General features: G+C 39.7%; 1 protein-coding gene across 5 annotated transcripts in view; it reads left to right on the forward strand.

Annotated features, from left to right (window-relative positions):
* Nucleotides 1–13,260, forward strand: part of sacs (sacsin molecular chaperone) — a 28,859-nt gene extending 15,599 nt beyond the window's left edge. For 4 of the 5 annotated variants that reach the window (XM_028463950.1, XM_028463953.1, XM_028463952.1 and 1 more), the window contains one exon: nucleotides 521–13,260. In XM_028463950.1, coding sequence (XP_028319751.1) covers nucleotides 521–12,066 — 11,546 coding nt within the window. In that variant the 3' untranslated portion in view covers nucleotides 12,067–13,260. The remainder of the gene's footprint in view (nucleotides 1–520) is intronic. The other variant, XM_028463954.1, reaches the window with a different exon arrangement.
* Nucleotides 13,261–13,757: the final 497 nt, after the last annotated feature.

Below are 13,757 nucleotides of genomic sequence, written 5' to 3' on the forward strand. Positions count from 1 at the left end.
ATGCATATTAATTGCTTCTTTTTTCTGGGATGACTGGTATTTTGAGACAGCACTGTAGTGCAGTATGGGGAGTTGGGGCCTTACAGCAAGAAGGCCGTATATCATTGCGTATTCGTGTGGTGTTTTCTATATGCTTGGGTGGGTTTTTTCCTTCCACATTCCAAAGTCCTGTACATTCCGTTAATTGTTGTCTAAAGTGGTCTAAGTGGTCTAAACTGCTAAAGTAGTGAAAAGGTGGGTGGATATGTCCAAGATATATCGCGGCTTGTTAATGATTTGAGTAGGGATAGGGATCAGCAGACACCCATGACCCTGAATTAATAAATTATTATTGATTCAAATTTGAATAATAATAACACTTTGATTTGTTGTATACTATTGCATGAGTATGTTGTGGATGCAAAAGGGAACTTGCATCTCAGTTTGCTTTACATGCAATAACATGTAGTTTTATTATAGTCACATTTCCAATGTTTGTAATGATAACCTTCACTCAATGGACTGTTCCTTTTTTGGATAGGAAGACCCTGCATTCAACTTCAAGTGTTGAACCGTGACCGATCAGCTCGACTCCTCAAAGAGATTCTATCAACAGCCTGGGCAACAAACAGAGACTTCATTGTGCAATGGGAACCTGGCAACCAAGAGTTGAAGCATCCAACAGTTTCCTGGTTAAAGATGGTTTGGAAGCACCTCTACTTAAATTTTGCAGATGATTTGAATACCTTTGAAGACATGCCTTTGATCCCACTTAAGCCACTTAAGGAAAATGTGGAGGTGGTTCAGCTTCTCCGCCTTAAGACTCCGTCTCCCATAATATATATTGATGAAGAAGAGGCATCACTCTCTGAAAATCTTTTGGATGTTATGGAAAAGCTTGGCGGAGTGCTTATAAAAGAGCTAGATTCATGTTTGCAACACCCTTTGCTTAAGAATTACATCCATCCATCCTCTCCTGCTGTACTTTTACACATTATGAATAGATCATCAACTCAACGGTTATCAAGCCAAGTCGCTTCCTTCTCCATCAAGGAAAAGATTGCATTCAGAAACTTCCTTGCAGGACTGTCAGAGATTTCCGAGCGGGAAAAGCATACTTTACTTGATCTTCCCATATTTGAAAATGTGGGCATTTGCACTGAGGGTAATAGGGCATTAATATCATTAAGAGGAGCCAGAGCCCTACACCACAGAGCCAAATATCCACCAGAAGTAAAATTATCTGAAAAGCTTGCTGCATGCAGTGATGAGGAATCAATTCGTCTCATCAAGATGCTGAATGTTGAACAAGTGAAAACCACAGAGTGTTTGAAGATGATTATTAGGGATATTGACAGAGGTTTTTACACAATGGAAGAGACAACTCAAATCATGCTGTGGGCTCTTAAACACTTTGCATTTTTGAAGAATGAAAACTCTTCAATAGTTGGGTGGTTATCTGCACTAAAATTCATACAGTTGCCCAGTGGAAAGTCAGTCAAAGCTTCAGATCTTTTTGATCCTGAACTTGAAATTTTACAACATTTGTTCTACTTGGAAGAAAACAGCAGGTTTCCAACAAGTACATTTACATCATCTCCAGATATTCTTCATTCACTTAGACAACTAGGACTAAGAAATGAGGTTCAGATCACTGAAAAAGATGTGCTTCAAGTGGCAAAGAAGATACATGAGTTACAGAGTGGGGAAGAACCAAACTGGGACTTGATAATCCAAAAAGGCAAAAAACTCTTGCAAATACTCAATAAACAAACCAAACTCGTGAAAACAGCGGAGGCTCAGACATTGTTGCTTAACTTGAAATGGGTACCTGTCTGTAAAGAAAGACCTCCCACTTTTCCCAAATCACTGGCTTGGTTTGGAGAGTCAGTTAATATCTCCTCTTTGTCTGAGATGTGTGAAATGTCCCACGCAGTACTTGTTGGATCTTCAGTATGTATTGTAGAACACATATCTGGGGGTATGAACAGGGCACTAAAGCTAAACATGGAGCCAAAAGTGGATCAAGTATTAAAACACCTAAAGGCAGTGAATGACTGGCATAAATCTCAAGCGTTCACCACAGAAGATTGGTACCAATTCCAGCAAATTTTGTTTGAGATTTATGGCTTCATGCAAGCTCATCTTGAGGATGCAAGTGATGCACTAAAATCTCTTTCTTTCGATTGGGTGTGGACAGGAAAAACATTTTCCTCACCGGGCCAAACAGTTCTAAAACCACTCGCTGATCTGGATCTACAGCCTTACCTCTACTCTCTGCCTAAAACCATCAGAAAATTTAACAAGCTTTTCAAGTTTTGTGGTTCACTCGAAGAGGTTCTACCAAATCATGTGTTAGAAGTCATTGCCACCCTCCGGCAAAAATGTGAAAAAGAGTTAACCAAGGAAGAAAGCAAATGGGACATTTTACTTTTGATCAATATCCTGAGATGGCTGTACAACAATCAAATTCCTGTTGATACAAACATGTATGTGCCCATTCTTTGCTACAAAGACCCAAGTCAATTATCAATGAAGCCAATTCATGAATGCACTTACTGTGATATTAAGGTGGAGGATTTAAATGATTTACTTGAAGATTCTTCCGAGCCAATCATATTGGTTCATGATGATATTCCCATGAAAACAGCTGAGTGGTTGAAGGTACCATGTCTGAGTACACGGTTACTAAATCCAGAAAACCTTGGCTTTGAACAATCAGGCCAGCAAGAACCTTTAACTGTAAGAATAAAAAACATTTTGGAGGAATATCCTTCTGTGGCAGATATTTTTAAAGAGCTCCTTCAAAACGCTGATGACGCATGTGCCACAGAGTGTAGTTTTATCATTGATATGAGAAAAAATGCTGACATCAGAGAGAATCTCCTTGACCCTGGCATGATTGTTTGCCATGGACCTTCTTTGTGGTCTTTTAACAATGCTGTCTTCGCCGATGTAGACTTTTTAAACATAACAAGGCTCGGAGGATCAGTAAAGAGGTGTGAAGCAGACAAAGTTGGCAAGTTCGGCCTCGGTTTTAACTCTGTTTATCACATTACTGATATTCCCATCATATTGAGCAGAGAGTTCATGATCATGTTTGATCCAAACATAAATCACATCAGCAAGCACATCAGAGACAAGTCAAATCCAGGAATCAAAATCAACTGGAGTAAACAACAGAAGAGGTTGAGAAAATTCCCCAATCAATTCAAGCCCTTTATCAATGTCTTCAACTGCCAGCTTCCTTTAGCCCAAGACTCACCATACAAGTATAATGGTACACTGTTCAGACTGCCTTTTAGAACAGAGCAGGAAGCATCTGCCAGTGAAATCAGTAGTCTGTACTATAATACAACAGATATCTACTCTCTTGTTGATGAGTTCAGCATTTGTGGGCATCGTTTCATTGTGTTCACACAGCATGTTGGAAGTATGGTTCTGAAGTACCTGAAATATGAAGAACCAAATCCAGCAGGAGCACAAGATGTTGTCGTAATCAACAAAAGTGTGTGGTCATCTAAATCTTCGTATGGTCCTCTTAGTATCCTAAAATCTGCAGCAAAGGTTATGAAGAAAGTATCAAGCACTAACAAGGTTCCTACTGATGTTCCCAGATCCGGATGTATCATACGTGTCGTGGTGGAAGAATTTCATAACGTGTTCAAACGCATTGTTGACCTTCACTCCCCACTGTTTCGAGGTTCTGAGGAAGATCCCAACCAATATTTTGAGATGGCTGCCAAAGGTGTCCAAACAAAGAGGCTCACTGATGAGATGCCACAGAAGGCGGTTGAAGTCACCAACTGGCTCATATGCTCATGCATGGATGTAAGTGAGGCTCTGAAATTTTCCCTAAGTGACAGTGGAAAAAGACTAGGACTTGTACCTTGTGGAGGTGTAGCTGTCCTTCTCTCAGAGGAGGAGACACGGAAATGGACAGTAAAGACAAATTCCACACCAATTGGAGAGGTATTTTGTTATTTACCTCTTAGAATAAAAACAGGTCTACCCATCCATATTAATGGTTGCTTTGCCGTGACATCTAACCGAAAAGAAATCTGGAAAACTGACACCAAGGGACAATGGAATTCTGTGTTCATGAGGCATGTCATTGTACAGGCCTATTTAGCAGCACTTACAATGCTCCGTTCAATGTCTGAAAGTGGAGAACTGCTTAACTACGACTACTATGCTGCGTGGCCAGATCCTAGTCAAGTACACGATGATTTTACGCTCATTAGCCAAGGCATCTACCAAGAGATAGCCAAAGGAGGTGATAATGAGCATGCAAAAGTTTTCTCAGATGGAAATAACTGGGTGTCAATCAAATACATCAGGTTTCTTGATGATGCCTTGCTCTGTAGGTCCGATATTGGTCCTTCTGCATTCAAGATCTTCCTGAAGTACCTCAAAAGGAGTGGCTCACAAAATCTCTGTGCTGTTGAACTGCCTGACTGGGTGAAAGATGGATTTGAGGATGCTGGATGTAAAGCCAAGTTACTGGAAAACACGCTGACAGAGAAGCAGTTCTTTTTGGATGTCTTTTTCCCAAACATTCAGGAAATAGACAAAGAGCTTCGAGATCCCTTGATGCATTATGTTTTAAATGAAAAGCTTGAAGATTTTGCATCAATCCTTCGCGTTACTCCATGTATCCCTTGCTCTGGTCCGAATAAAAATCTGGTTTTACCTTCTAAACTAATTCACCCCGAAGGGAGGGTTGCCAAACTGTATAATGCAGAAGATGGAAGATTTCCTGAGGGGACCTCTCAAGACTATGTAAATCCTGTGTGTTTAGTCAAACTAGTACAACTAGGAATGGTTAAAGATGATCTGTCATGGGAAGACCTAATTGACCGTGCTTGCTCTGTCAATAATCTTAATGAAAGCGATCATACAGCTGCATGCTTTCGTAGTAGTATACTGCTTAGTCTCATTGATGAGAAGCTGAAGGTCAAAGATGCTGAATTTTCAGACCACTTTGAGAAGCTGCAGACCATCAAGTTTCTTCCTTTCCTGACAAGGCCTGCAGGTTTTTCCCTCCCATGGCACGGCAACAACTTTTCCTCATCCACAATGTTTTCTGCAAAAGAACTTTTCACAACTGAGCATCAGGACACAGTGTGTCTGATGAAGCCAATCTTAAATGAGAATTCCCCATCCTTCAAAGGCTGTGGAGCAATCTCATTGGCTGTGAAAGACTGTCTTGGCTTAATAAGAAAGCCTCCATTTGAACTGGTCATCAGTCAGCTACAGAAACTTTCTCAGTCTTTTGATGGTGTCACCTTATATCAGGAAAACATAACAAATGCATGCTACAAGTATCTTCATGAGGAAATGCTTGGAGAGGCAAGTGTCAAAGGTCAAATTGCTGAGGAGCTACAAGCATTCAACTCCATTCTGGTGGAAAATACTTATGTTAGTCCTTTCAAAGTGGCATTCCACCTGAATTTTGATGCAGCTCCACATCTATATCAGCTCCCTAATAAATACAGAAACAGTTGCCGGGAGCTTTTTGAAAATGTCAATGTACAGCCTAGCTTCAAAGTTGAGGATTTTGCAAAAGTTCTTGAAACTTTAAAGGAAGAATGTGGACGAAAGCCACTAACAGAGGAAAATTTCCAATTGTGCCGCAGAATCATCAGTGAAGGGATATGGAGCCTAATACGAGATAAGAGCCAAGAGTACTGTGCGGTTCATTATGGTGAGATTTTGTTACCTGACTCAAAACTAATTCTACAGCCATCAAAACTACTGTGCTACAATGACTGCCCCTGGATTAAAGTCAAAGACTCGTCTGTGAAATACTGTCATGGCGATATTCCAAGAGAGGTGGCTGTGAAATTAGGAGCTGTTCCAAAGCGTCACAAAGCATTGGAGAGGTATGCCTCAAATGTTTGTTTCACTACTCTTGGGAGTGAGTTTGGACAGAAAGAAAAACTCACAAGCAGAATCAAGAGTATTCTTAACGCTTACCCATCAGAAAAAGAAATGTTAAAAGAACTGCTTCAAAATGCCGATGATGCCAAAGCTACTGAAATTTACTTTGTGTTCGATCCGAGGACACACCCAACAGACAGAATATTTGATGACAAATGGATCCCCATGCAAGGCCCTGCTCTCTGTGTATACAACAATCAACCATTCACAGAGGATGATGTCAAAGGCATACAAAATCTCGGAAGAGGAACTAAAAAAGCCAATCCTGGCAAAACTGGGCAATATGGAATCGGATTCAACTCTGTCTATCACATAACCGACTGTCCATCTTTCATCTCAAACAATGACATTTTGTGCATCTTTGATCCCCATGCCCTGTATGCACCTGGAGCCACATCTGTTAGCCCTGGAAGGATGTTTCGAGACTTGGACTCTGATTTCAGATCTCAGTTTTCAGATGTGTTAGACCTCTACCTAGGAGCTCATTTTAAGTTAGAACGCAGCACAATGTTCAGATTTCCCATCCGCTCGGCCGAAATGGCAAAGACATCAGAGATCAGCCCCTTCTCTGCCTCTGACAGAATGGTGCAAAACCTTCTTGATAAGCTAAAAATGGATGGTGCAGAGCTTCTAATGTTTCTCAACCACATGGAAAAAATATCAATTTGTGAAATCCAAAATGCATCAGGGGAACTTAAAGTGTTGTATTCTGTGACAGCTAAAATAACAGAAGGTGATAGGCTTAAACGCAAACAGTTTCATGCCTCTGTCATTGATAGTGTGACCAAAAAGAAGCAACTAAATGCTATCCCAGTCCAACAAATTACTTTCACAATGGATATAGAAGACACAGATGGAAATTTGACAACATGGATGATCTGTAACAGATCAGGCTTCCAAAACATTGACAATGTCTCAAAATGTGTTATCTCTGCTCACAAAAATGAAGATATTACTTTGTTTCCACGCGGAGGGGTAGCTGCATGCATAAGCCACAACTACAAAAAAACTCACAGAGCCTTCTGTTTTCTGCCCCTTTCGCTTGAGACAGGCTTACCTTTTCATGTCAATGGACATTTTGCCCTGGACTCTGCAAGAAGAAACTTATGGCGTGATGACAATGGAGTAGGAGTGAGGAGCGACTGGAATAACAATTTGATGACAATGCTTATAGCTCCCGCCTGTGTAGAGTTGCTAATTCAACTTAAGCGTCGTTACTTTCCTGGTACTGATCCCACACTAACTGTACTACAAGCAACGCCACTTCATGCTGTGAAGGATACACTCAGAAAATACCTATTCTTCTTTCCAGTCAACAGACTAGATATACAGCCAGATTGGTACTGCCTGGTTAAAGCCATGTACAGCTGCATTCACGTCGATTTAAAACGTCTGCTCCCTGTCATTAGAGCAGCACAAATGGACAATTCTGATATGCACTCTGTCATTTACATTTCCTGGGTCAACACAAACACCACAAATAAGGGCAGAGCCTTTTTTGACAATCTCCTGCAAGATGAACTTCAACACTTTAAAACCACAGAGTACAACATAACCTCAAGGAAGTCAGTTGCTGAAAACATCTACAGACTGAAAACATTGCTTCTTGACATTGGTTTCAACCTGATATACAGTTGTGATGAAACTGCAAACTTGTACTTTTGTTTGGAAGATGCAGGGATTTCAGTGAGTTATGTTACACCAGTGGATGTGCGAAACTTTCTTCTTACTTTCTCATCACCAGACACATTGTGTCTTATAGGAAACCTTCCTTGCCGTCTCCAACAGACAAACTATAAACTTCTTCATAATTTGAAGCTTCTCGTTGACTACTGTTTCAAAGATATTGAAACAGATGAAGTCAAAATTGAGGGTTTGCCTCTGCTGGTAACCATGGACAACATGCTGCAGGTGTTTGATCCCAAACGGTCAAAATTCCTTACAGCGCACCATGAACTGATTTCACCCAGGAAAGAAATTTTCATGAATACAATGTATATCAAATACAGCAACATTCTATTGAAGTCAGGAGCAGCAAAGGTATTTGATATCAGCAGCTTTGGTGACCTACTCAGCTCAGTCCTTCCTCGAGAGTATCGAACAAGAATCCCAGTGAAATGGAGAGACAGTTATCCAAATGATTCATGGCTGAAAAATGTGTGGAGCTTCATCAGTGAGAGTATCACTGTAAAAGATGATAAGCTGGACAACAAACCCAGCTTTGATACTGTTCTTGAAATTTTGAAAGACTGGGCTTTACTACCTGGCATTAAATTCATGACAAGAGAAAAGCTTGTTCTTCCTGAACATGACATGCTTCTACCTCTGAGCTTGATGAATATTGCCATATTTCCACAAGGCCAAAATGATAAAGTGTTTCACACCCTAATGAAAGCCGGATGCATTCAGCTTGCGCTGAACAAAATATGTGTCAAAGAGAATCAAATTGTGCCTCTCCTGGTACAACACACAGCAAACACTGAAAATCCATCAAGTATTCTGAAAGCCGTAGAGTACATGATTAAGTCATCGGCATTCAACTCAGCAAACTTAACTGACAAGGATTTTGAGGCTCTTCTGTTGTATTTCAACTGTAACCTTACCAACCTCCAACAAGAAGATGTTGTTACTCTGAAACTCCTTCCATGCTTTAAGTCCATCAGTGGAAAACACATCAGTATTGCTAACTATGGAACAAGCTATGTCCTTACAAAAAGCATCCCAACTGCAGACATAGATAGATGGACTCAGACGACTTCATTTGCCTTTCTTGCTGAAAGTCCACAGTTAAAGGAGTTGTACATGTTCCTTGGCTGCTCGCTAATTGATGATGTTGAAATTTATCTTCAGCATCTCTTGCCCAAGTTTGACAGTCTGTCCTATAATGCCAAGATTGAACATATTGTCTTTTTGAAGAATCGACTTTTGTCAATGGAAGAATCGTGTGAGGTAAAGAATCAGCTCTATCAGAAACTTGAAGCATTGTCATTCATTTATGACTACTCCAACAGACTCAGGCCAGTGAAGTTTTTCTATGATAAGACAGTAAACGTATTTGAAGTTATGCTGCCTACAAAATCATTTATTCCAAATGACTTTTTTAGAAAAGTTGAACAACTATCAAAACCTAAGAATGGCACCTTTTCAATTCAGCCATGGGTAACTTTTCTCAGAAATATTGGTCTCAAACATGAAGTCTCACAGCAGCAAGTTCTCCAGTTTGCAAAGGAGGTCAGCGTCAAATCTCAAACAGAAAGCTGGGAAAAAGAACGGGTACAAACCATTGTTGATGTTCTACTAAACCATATTTTCAATGAGAGAACAGACCTCTTTCAGGGAACATTTCTCAAAGAGCTTTCAATGATACAATTCCTTTGTCCCGAGAGAGCCCCAAAAGAACTCATTAAGCTTCATTCACAGTACCAAGAAGTGTGTGGCAAACTGCCTCTGATCCGATTCAGTGGGTCTCAGGTGAATCCAAAATTCAAGCAAACAGGTATTATGCATCTACTTTGGACATCTTGCCCAATTCTTCCTGAGAATGCAACACCATCGAGCCTAAAAGATCAGGAACAGAACACTCTCACCTCACAGGAGCAACTTGATCAGGTCCTAAGCATGTTAGGGGTAAACATAGAGCCTCCTCTGGAGAAAGTTATTTGCAACTGCAAGAATATCTGCAACTCATCAAACCTAGAAGATGAAATGGTAAAAACCAGGAACAAAGTTTTAAGATCAACATATGAGTTCCTCAATGCAGATAAGAGAGATTTTCATTACCAGCTACGTGGAGTGGCATTTGTCATGGTTGAAGATGGCTGGAAATTGCTCAAACCTGAAGATGTGGTCATTAACATGGACAACGAATCAGACTTCAAACCTTACTTGTACAAGTTACCTCTCGAACTTGGAACTTTTCATCAATTATTCAAACTTCTTGGAACTGAAGACATTGTGTCAACCAAACAATATGTTGAAGTGTTGTGGCGAATCTATAAAAATTCAGAGGGTAAGCAGCTTGACCCAAATGAAATGAGAACTGTGAAAAGGGTCGTTTCTGGTTTGTTCAAATCTCTCCATAATGATCCTGTAGAAATCCGCAAAGTACTTGAGAGTCTCAGAGATTTGACATTCTATTTGCCAAGCCACGATGGTCGACTAGCTAAATCCAGTAACTTGGTGTTTGATGATTCTCCACATTATAAAAGCAGAATTCAGGGTAATGTTGGGGTTCAGATGCTCGTAGACATGAGTCAGTGTTATCTTGGCAAAGATCATGCCTTTCACACAAAACTGATCATGCTACTTCCACAAAAACTGAGACCTAAATTGTTAAGTAGCATTTTGGAAGAGCAGCTTGATGAAGACTCCCCAAAGATGTGTCAGTTTGGAGCTCTCTGTTCACTGCAAGGCCGCCTTCAGCTTTTGTTGTCATCAGAGCAGTTTATCACTGGATTAATCAGGATAATGAAGCATGAGAATGACAATGCTTACCTTGTGAATGAAGACAAGGCTATACGTCTGTGCAAAGCCCTCTGTGAGGGACTCAAAGTGTCCTGTTTTGAAAAACTTCAGACAACTTTAAGAGTGAAAGGATGTAGTCCATTCCCTAACAGTCGCAGCGGGACGCTAGCCTTTCTCAAGAGATACGGGACATCTGTGATTCACCTGTACATTCAGCATTCAGACTGCAAAGACATTAACTTTCTTCTGGCTCTTGCTATGACATTAAAGTCTGCAACAGACAATTTGATATCTGACACATCTTACCTGATTGCTATGTTGGGTTGTAATGACATCTACAGGATCACAGAAAAACTTGACAACCTTGGCGTTAAATATGACTCAACAGAGCCATCAAAGCTTGAACTACCACTTCCGGGAACCCCAATACCCGCTGAGATACACCACACACTTCTCATGGACCCAATGAATGTATTCTATCCTGGGGAATATGTGGGCTATCTTGTTGACTCAGAAGGTGGGGATGTATATGGATCTTATCAGCCCACCTACACATACGCTATTATTGTTCAAGAAGTACAAAAGGAAGAAGAGGAAACTACGAGTTTCCTTGGAAAATGCTTCCAGATTGACATTGGATACAGTGAGTACAAAATTGTTAGCTCCCTTGACCTTTACAAATTCTCAAGACAAGATGAAAGCACCAATATGCGGGACACAAGTGCTCCTTCAACCCCCACAAGTCCTGACACTCGTACCTCTGGTCCACGAATGATGCCTCCTCTCTTTGCTGGTAAAGAAAACCTAAGACCACCACCACAAAAACTATCTCCAAAGAAGATCAAACTCAATGCATTACCTGAGATTCTGAAAGACGTTACCTCAGTCGTTGAACAAGCTTGGAAACTTTCTGATATGGAGAGAAAAAAAATTATCCGACGGCTATATCTGAAGTGGCATCCAGATAAAAATGCAGAGAATCTTGAGATTGCCACTGAAGTCTTCAAGCATTTACAAAATGAGATATACAGGATGGAAAAACAGTCCATGGCTGATCAACAAAATGACAGGGCTACCAGGAGATCTTATTCCACTTCAACTCGATTCCAGTCAGAAAAGTCTTCCTTCCAAAGATTTTATTCAACATGGAACCAAGAGGCAACAAGTCAAAAATCAGAGAGAGCATACTTCAGGGAACATACAAGCTATGCAGGCTCAACACGCTCCCATCGTTTCTTTGTTCCCCCAACCTTCAAGACAGTTGGAAACCCAGTGGAAGCCCGCAGGTGGTTAAGGCAAGCCAGAGCTAACTACTCTGCTGCCCGCAATGACCTGCACAAAAATGCAAATGAATGGGTCTGCTTCAAATGCTATTTAGCCACAAAGCTTGCACTAATAGCTGCTGACTATGCAGTTCGAGGAAAATCAGACAAAGATGTAAAACCAACTGCCCTCGCTCAGAAAGTGGAGGAGTATCACTCTCAGTTGACTGGCCTTGCTAGTGATGTGCAGATCCTAGAAGGCTATGGTGTAGACAGCCTGAGAACTCGCTACCCTGATCTCCTGCCATTCCCACAAATCCCAAATGACAGATTCACATCGGAGGTGGCAATGAGGGTGATGGAGTGTACGGCACGAATTATCATCAAGCTTGAGACTTTTGTGCAGCAAAAAGTATGATACTCTTTGAAGTGTGCATTTATCATCTGTAAATGGACAATGCAGATTATGTTCACCTAAATGAAAATGTCCATCTGGCAGCTTAAGATAAATATGCAGTTTCTACCTGTTAGTGTATCACCATGAGTTTTATTTGCTTCAAATATAACAATATTTCTGACTATGCTGTTCATAATGATGCCTCAGAAAAAAGCTTGATTTAAATTCCACACATTGACTGTTTAATCTATTTATTTAATTTTTAAAAGACTGCTTTTTATATTTTATCCTATATATTTAAAAACCAGAGTTGATTATCCTTTCTATTTTCTTGTGACTCAAAACTACTTTAAGCAAAGGTGAAGAACTTTGAATGAATATTTCTTTTCTGTAAAACAATACTTGTCACCATGCAATGCTACCTGTCAAGAAAGTACTGTACAATTGTGCTTTTGAAGTCTCTTACGTTAAATATTTATGTTTATAAATTATATTTTCTCGAACAGAGACGATTGCTTATATATCGAGCAGCATTGAAACTCCTATGTATAAATTTCAGTTGATGTTTTTTATTGAGTATATTTTGGGAAATGTACATGAAGACAAATGCGCTGCTTTGATCCTGAGCATTTTGTTCTTGCTGTGATAGATAGCTAATGGAAAAGAATTCTAGAAATATTTTTTCATGAGTAGGAATAGATATCATAGTGATGAACTTAAAAGCCATATAAATGACAACCCATCTAGAAATCAATGTTAACATCATCCATCACCAGCCTGAACAAAACAATGTCAATACTTTTTGAAATAAAATTCAACATTCTCTGAATGAAGGATCGTCCCTTTAGAAACAGCATGGTAATCTCATGTCTTACTGTTATTATCTTTTTTTATTAAAAAACAATTCCACTTGTTAATGTCATTTGGAAGTCTCCTATAACACTAGGTTTTTATTGTTTGTAATACCACACGTCATGTTTGAGTTGGTTCAGGCAAGGACGTCCATTAAATAAAGCTTTAGAAATCTTATGTAAACTAAATAATGTACACTGTGCCATTGTAAGCCAGAATACATTTATTTCTGTTCAACTTGTTATTTAGTAAGATGCCGTAATCTAGTCATTTTAGAAAAGCAGCTCCACAGCATTTTGCCTTATAAAATTATTTTATTTATTTATTTTTTTAAAGGTATTATTAAAATAATTATTTCAAGTTGTTGCTTTCCTGACTATTTTTTGTAGTTGAGATCATTGGTTGAAATGCAGGTCCAAGCCTTCCTTTGGAGTTTTCCCTTCCTGAGCATGATGTTTTCACACAGTCTTCAAAAGTATGGTGTTTTTAAGGTCTCTTAACTGACTGAGTACCAGCAGATACTGAAGTGAATGTGCGGTACTGGCTACTTGATATGGAAGGATGAATGAAAAGAGAGGTCTAATACTGAGTAAAACAAGCAACAACTCTTCAGAAATAATGATTGGCATGTAACAGGACTCAAAAGAACAAACAAACATTGATTTAAAGGGACTATTTCATTGTTAGGAAATCTTCAAAAATGAAAATGTGACATTTGTGAGCACAATATAATCAGTAACCTAAAGTAATCAAGTCAAAAAGCTTTGGTACCAGCTTTAACATATTTTTTCTGGCCCAACCTGAAATGGAAAAACACCATTCCTTGTATGATGCACCTTTGAATTGAATTAAAAACGCAA

The sequence above is a fragment of the Gouania willdenowi genome, chromosome 13, assembly GCF_900634775.1.
Source record: "Gouania willdenowi chromosome 13, fGouWil2.1, whole genome shotgun sequence".
In the NCBI taxonomy this organism is placed as follows: Eukaryota; Metazoa; Chordata; class Actinopteri; order Blenniiformes; family Gobiesocidae; genus Gouania; species Gouania willdenowi.